General features: G+C 29.8%; 1 protein-coding gene across 1 annotated transcript; it reads left to right on the forward strand.

The window, feature by feature from the left end:
- The first annotated feature begins 2,200 nt into the window (after positions 1-2,200).
- LOC124931462 (respiratory burst oxidase homolog protein B) lies at positions 2,201-6,547 on the forward strand. Its single transcript, XM_047471928.1, has 9 exons — positions 2,201-2,641; positions 2,777-2,936; positions 3,006-3,168; positions 4,033-4,851; positions 4,932-5,027; positions 5,358-5,473; positions 5,545-5,647; positions 5,732-6,299; positions 6,417-6,547. Exons 1-9 carry the CDS (start codon positions 2,455-2,457, stop codon positions 6,524-6,526), a joined length of 2,322 nt encoding a protein of 773 aa, XP_047327884.1. The 5' UTR covers positions 2,201-2,454; the 3' UTR covers positions 6,527-6,547.
- The last annotated feature ends 874 nt before the right edge of the window (positions 6,548-7,421 follow it).

The raw sequence follows: 7,421 nt of genomic DNA on the forward strand, positions 1-7,421 counted from the left end.
AATTTAAAGAAATGGCTTTAAAGACGGTCTTATTTAATTTTTTTTTTATCAGCGCATAAAATTAAATGTGTTGGTGACACTTTTATATTTTTTTTTGACGAAATTGGCCCTATCGCAAGACGCAACCGTCGGTTACGAGACGCAACTGGATATCATTCACGAGACGCAACCGGCATTCGCGAGACGTAATTATTATTTTTTTTAAAATTTCAATAAATAAATAAATATTTGCATCTCGCGATTGCCGGTTGTGTCTCGCGAATGCCGGTTGCAAGACGTAATCGGGGTTGCGTTTCACGATTATAGACTTTTCACAATAGGGGCAATTTCGTAAAAAAAAAAAAAAGGTGTCACCAACGCATTTAATTTTAATTTTATGCGCTGGTAAATAAATAAAATAAGGCATCAGTCAAAATTTTCAATAATTATTATTTAAAAATATGGTCCATCAAACAATCTTATACCAATAAAACAAATTATTTCCAATTTTAGTTTGACAATAAAATGGTAATTGTGTCAAAATATCCTAAGTCTCCATTATTATTAAAATTGTATAGTGGAGTTGTTAACTTGTTATGCTTAATACTTAGTGGTTTGGGTTCTTTTTTATTTTTCTTTGTTAGAGGCAAAAGTTATATATATAAATATAAAAATTTAGTATCTAACATTATAAAGATTTGCTTCAAAAAAAACTTTTATTAAATGGAAAGGAAATAAAATGATATTTGATAACAATTAACAACTATAGTTTGGGTTGACTCATTCATATTTCTATCTTATCCTATTTAGCGAAGTTGTAAATTAAAAAATAGGTTTTTCACAAGATGCATTGTGAATCATCTCGAAAAACTCAAAACAAGATAATGCACATTTATTGAATTAAATCAAAAATAAAGTTCTTGACCCTATATAAATATCTGGTTTGGTTTATTAATTCAAATGTTGAATAAAAATAAATATTCAATTTAGTTAACTTATTCCCTGTATACTAAAAAGAAATAAGAAAAATTAAGTTCATGTATCATCAAATCATTTGTATCATCATGACTTCATTCTGATTCTTTCATTTTTTGGGTCAAGATTCTTCTTCTTTATTAAATGAAATTTGTCACATTTTTTTTATTTAAATTACTTAACATTTATTTCTTTATTGCAGTGCAAAATATAATATAACATTCTAGAAGAGATGATTAAAAAATTGGTAGGATACCTAGGGTTTCGAATTCCTTTTCATTTTCTATAGATAATTTTCATAAATAAAAAAATCCTATTCATGTTTTTTTTTTTGTAAGAGAAGGAGAAATTGAAGAAAAAGTTGATAAATTACCTTTTTTTTTTTCTATTTGATGTCCCTATTGAACTACCTATCCCAATCAATTAAAAAAAAAAACTAGAACAATTTCAAATTTTATATTTAGTTCTCAATAAAAACAGGTGACATAGATCCATTACAAATAAAAGAAAAATCACATATGCAAGTAAATGGAATCAGTTCCATAAGAACCTTAATTTCAACTCTTATAGAATTGATGATGAGAAATCCATCTACAATTACTAGATATGACCATAAAGAAAACAAATATTATGTAAAGTATTAACTATAACATAATTATATATATATATATATATATAAATATAATATATATATATATATATATTGTAATTGAATTGAATAAGATAGTTCAAATTGAAGTGTAGTTTAAAATAATTAACAAAATTAGGGGTACAATTCTTGCTTAAAACTCCAAAAGATATTGATATTCTAAATTTCAATATTAAAATAAAAATAAAAATCAGATTAAGTTATAATTTTGTTTTTCATTGTGAATGAAAAAAAGAGAAGTCTAGTTTCACTATAATAAAAGATGTTATCTTATTTTAACAACATTAATTATATATTGAAAATGACTGTTTCATCTTCTTCATGGAACCTTCTTTATTTGACCTCAAAAAAAAATAAGGGTTAAAAGAAGAAGAACAAAGAATGGATAATGGAGTCCAACTACTCCAACTCAAAAACAACCGAACAATCAAAAACAACCCAATTTCGCCCATTGTTTCTTCTCCAAATAATTTAACAATATCCAAAACCCATATAAATCTCTCATTCTCTCTTCAAATTCATCAAACCCATCTCCAAAAACAGAGCATTATTACTCATCACTAATGGAAAATCATCAAAACCCAATCTCCGACATAGAACCATCCGGTCGGTCTACATTCTCCGGCCCAATAACCACCAAAAGAAGTGCAAGGTTTTTGAATGAAGAAGACAACACTTATGTTGAAATAACATTGGACGTACGAGACGATACCGTTTTATTACATGACGTTAAAGGAGCAAACCCTAATCAAGAAGCTGTCTTGTTAACGTCGGCGAAACAATGGCCGGCGAATTCACTTGGAACCCAGCTCTCGTTTAGGCTTAAACAAGTTTCTCATGAACTCAAAAGGATGACTTCTTCCAAGAAGTTTAATCGTCTCGACAGATCAAAGTCCGGCGCCGCCGGAGCTCTCCGGGGATTACAGTTTCTGAATAAGAATAACGTTGGCAATGATGGGTGGTCGGAAATTGAATCGAGGTTTTCTGATTTGTCTGTTAATGGGTTGTTACCCAAATCTCTCTTTGGACAATGCATCGGTATGTACTATGTAAAAGATCTCATCTTTTTTTTCAGAATTACTACTTATTTCTATACAAAAAATACCCATCATTTTTAAAGTGTGACAAATTTGATGTGAAGTTAATAAATTTGGTGAAATTTTTTGTAATAAGGTATGAAAGAGTCGAATGAATTTGCGGGGGAGATATTTGATGCTTTAGCACGAAGGAGAGGAATAACATCGGTATCGATAACAAAAGTTCAATTACGTGATTTTTGGGAACAGATTTCGGATACAAGTTTTGATGCTAGATTACAAACATTTTTTGATATGTAAGTGTTTATTTTTTTAGAAAAAGTTGGTACAAATTTTGTTATTGATATTATTGGATTAATTTGAAGGGTTGACAAGAATGCGGATGGAAGAATTACGGAAGAAGAAGTGAAACAGATCATAACTCTAAGTGCTGCTGCAAATAAGTTATCGAAGATCCAAACAAATGCTGAGGAATATTCAGCCCTAATTATGGAAGAGCTTGATCCCGATAACCTAGGATACATCGAGGTTTAATTTTTATCTTTCTAATATTTTAGTTTACATATTGGATCATATCTTAAGTTGAAGTGAACATCGTATTAGTTTTATTAAGAAAATAAATTCGTATAAAACTTAAGTTGATGACATATTTAAATTTGAACTAAATTTTTGTATATAAATTCAAATTAGATTCAAAATTTAGATAATGGGAGATCAAGTTTGATTAAACTATCAAATTCCTATTTTGAATTTAATAATAAAAAGTCAATAGAGCTAAAGAAATAGGATAGTAAGTAATAGCATCAATAATATTAATAAAAATCTAGTTCTTTCCAATATTTTCATTTTAAAATAATAGATAGATTTTAGTATTTTTATAAATAAGTGTTTTTTTTTATATTATTTTAACAAAGTTAATACTAAACCTTATCTAACAATTTAAAAGACAATAATAATTTATTCTATTTTAAAATATTTACTATGGTTAAAAATTAATAATACTAAAATTTGATATAGTTGTTTGTACTTGTATATATACAAACAACTAGATCAAATATAATAATAATAACCTTAGCAAAAAATTAAAGTGCATTTTTTTTAGTTGAGCTTAATTTACTAATATTAATAATATATATATATATATTATATATGTATATATATATATTAAAATAAATGCATTGATTTGAATCTTTAGAATATGAGTTATATTTTGAATAAACTTACTTTTGGTCCATATTTTAATTAATTTTTAAATATAACATTATATTTAATTCTTTCTTGTTCAAATGTATCTTTTACACAATAAACAATTAATATGCTTACTTTCAATATAGTTTATCCAATTTCATTTATTTTATAATTCAAACTAATCAAATAATTGTTCTTATGTAGTTGTACAATTTGGAGACATTACTTCTACAAGTACCAAACCAATCTACACACCTAACAACATCGAACAGTCGAGTAATGAGCCAAATGTTAAGCCAAAAGCTACTCCCAACCCGAGAGCCAAACCCTATAAAAAGATCCTACAAATATCTCTCATACTTCATCGAAGACAATTGGAAGCGAATTTGGGTTCTAGCCCTATGGTTATCGATTTGTGCCGCCCTTTTCGCTTGGAAATTCGTACAATACAAACACCGAGCCGTGTACCATGTGATGGGCTATTGCGTAACCACAGCCAAAGGAGCTGCCGAAACAACGAAACTCAACATGGCGATAATCCTCCTCCCGGTTTGTCGAAACACAATTACTTGGCTAAGAAGTCGAACCAAATTGGGATTAATAATCCCATTCGACGATAACATAAATTTTCACAAGGTTGTAGCTTGGGGGATCGCGGTTGGGGTAGGTTTACACGCGGGAGCTCATCTTACGTGTGATTTTCCTCGCTTGCTTCACGCGACTGATGAGGAGTATGAGCCAATGAAACAGTTTTTCGGGGAGAAGAGACCGAATAACTATTGGTGGTTTGTAAAAGGGACCGAGGGATGGACCGGAGTTATTATGGTTGTGTTGATGGTTGTGGCTTTTACGTTGGCACAACCTTGGTTTCGTCGAAATCGAGTTAACCTACCGAAGACTATCAAGAATTTAACCGGTTTTAATGCGTTTTGGTATTCTCATCATTTGTTTGTGATTGTTTATGTCCTATTCATCATACATGGATACTTTCTATACCTTTCAAAGAAATGGTACAAGAAAACGGTAAGTATATATATAATTTTCCTTAATATACATTGATCTTCATATATAGGTTATTTTTGACAAAATTTGTGTGCACGCAGACATGGATGTACCTAGCCGTACCAGTTTTGTTGTACGCGACTGAACGTCTTATTCGAGCGTTCAGATCGGGGTACAAGACTGTTCGTATTTTGAAGGTATATATAAAAATAAAAATCATGTTTGCTTATAGTTTTGTTGAAATACTATATTAAGATCTAAACTTTTGATTATTCAATTGGAAGTCAAAGTTTATTCTCATGTTCAAATTGGAATTCTAAGTGTGTAGAATTTCTTAATTCCCTAAACTTTTAAAAAGGAAGATATTCAATTTGTTACTTCATACTATTTTAAATTGAGATAAAAACTATTTTGAATACAATTAAACTTTGGGTCTAAATTATTTAAATATTTCTTAAAAGTATAGCTAGGTCCCAATATAATGTTTCATAATATAGAATAACACTATGTTTGTTTATCTATCTTAGGTTGCAGTTTATCCTGGAAATGTCCTCGCATTGTACATGTCCAAACCTCAAGGTTTTAAATACACAAGTGGTCAATATGTATTCGTAAATTGCTCCGACGTCTCACCGTTACAATGGTATCGTGTTAGTTTTCCTCAATAAATAAATATGAATTTCGTATATCACTTACAAATTTAACTTTGTTTAGGCATCCCTTTTCGATTACTTCTGCACCGGGAGATGATTACTTGAGCATTCACATCCGAACCGTAGGCGATTGGACTTCTAAACTAAGATCCATCTTCTCAAAGGTATTAATTCTAATGTTTGGAGCCATATTTTATGTAAGAAAAACCAAAGTCTTTCTATTTTAAATTTTCTTGTGGTTGTTTTAGGTTTGTCAACCTCCAATTGAAGACCAAAGCGGGCTACTAAGAGCCGACATAGGACAAGGAAACGAAAAGATACCTAAGATGCCTAGGTTACTAATCGACGGTCCTTATGGAGCCCCAGCACAAGACTACAAACAATACGACGTTCTCCTCTTGGCCGGTTTAGGCATAGGTGCCACTCCTCTCATTAGCATTGTGAAAGATGTCCTTAACAACAACAATAAACAACATAAGGATATTGAAGAAGGGAAGAAGAATCCTTTCGCGACAAAACAAGCATATTTCTATTGGGTCACAAGGGAGCAAGGTTCGTTTGAGTGGTTTAGAGGCGTGATGAATGAGGTAGCAGAGAACGACGAGCAAGGACTCATTGAGCTTCATAATTATTGCACGAGCGTGTACGAGGAAGGCGACGCTCGATCAGCTTTGATTACAATGTTGCAGTCGCTTAACCATGCTAAAAATGGGGTTGACATAGTTTCGGGTACGAGGGTTAAGACACATTTTGCTAGGCCGAATTGGCGTAATGTCTATAAGCGTGTGGCTCTCAACCACCCCAACAAACGAGTTGGTGAGCCTCATTGAATCTATCTAATTCATAATAATACTCATTACTAGTTATGGTAAAAATATTCAATTAACATTGAAAACTTGGATTCTTATTGATTTTTTGTTTTGTTTTTAATAGGAGTATTCTATTGCGGGCGACCAGGATTGGTGAGAGAGTTGAGACAGTTGGCTCAAGATTTTTCACACAAAACAAGTACCAAGTTCGATTTCCACAAGGAGAACTTTTGATTCATTTGTCACAATTTTATTGAATTTTGATTCATTTACAATATATATGTTATAATACTATTCTTGATTCATGTTAGTAATAAGGATTTCTTTAAAAATAATAAATAAGGATTTTCATCTTTCTTTTTTGAATAAACTCCTTTGAAATGTATATTAGCTTGTTTGATATAAGTTTATTTAATTTACTAAATTTCCCAATATTTGTATGTGTTTGTTTATATATATATATTGGAAGAAAGAATTGTTTTTTTGCTTTGCTTATTAAAGCTGTGTTTGGATTTTATATCTCTAACAATTATTCATTATTTTTGGCTATCAATTTTTAGTTAAATTCATGAAGGTTAAAAAACATCTTTGTAGCTCTTTATGTTCAATTATTACTTGAAATATTATTCTCTTGTAAAATAAAAATAAATTACAGATATAAGAGAATGAAAATCGAGTTTTTTACATAAATTAATGAAACAGATTGAAAATCAGTATTTGTATATTTATTACTTACAATATTTCTAAATATAAAATACTAATAATATTTTAATCATCTAAACGAAATATTAATTTCAATTAATCTAATAGCTACATATCAAACAAGCCTGAATAAAAGATGACACATGCTAACGTGACTGACATGTGTCCATTATTAGGAAGCACTAAGCAAAGCACACACTAGTTCGAGAAAAATGTATTACGTACTATGAATACTAATTGTTTGTTTGTGAGATTATTATAACCACTAAAATATTAATGTCTAATTTCGTCTCGTTAATCAGAGAAAAATCATATAAAAAACAAATTATACATTAATTAGAATCCGGTAGGTTGATACTTAGTACAATTATTTTTATATTAAAACATTTTTAAGTGAGAATTAAATTTTTAATCTATTAGATAAGAA

This window comes from Impatiens glandulifera, chromosome 3, assembly GCF_907164915.1.
Source record: "Impatiens glandulifera chromosome 3, dImpGla2.1, whole genome shotgun sequence".
In the NCBI taxonomy this organism is placed as follows: domain Eukaryota; kingdom Viridiplantae; phylum Streptophyta; class Magnoliopsida; order Ericales; family Balsaminaceae; genus Impatiens; species Impatiens glandulifera.

Bases quoted from the DNA above. Each gene is read 5' to 3' on its own strand.
- LOC124931462 (XM_047471928.1), top strand. From the start codon at position 2,455: ATGACTTCTTCCAAGAAGTTTAATCGTCTCGACAGATCAAAGTCCGGC. The intron at 2,642-2,776 runs GTATGTACTATG...TTTTGTAATAAG, and splicing joins TCTCTTTGGACAATGCATCG to GTATGAAAGAGTCGAATGAA. The intron at 5,028-5,357 runs GTATATATAAAA...TATCTATCTTAG, and splicing joins AGACTGTTCGTATTTTGAAG to GTTGCAGTTTATCCTGGAAA.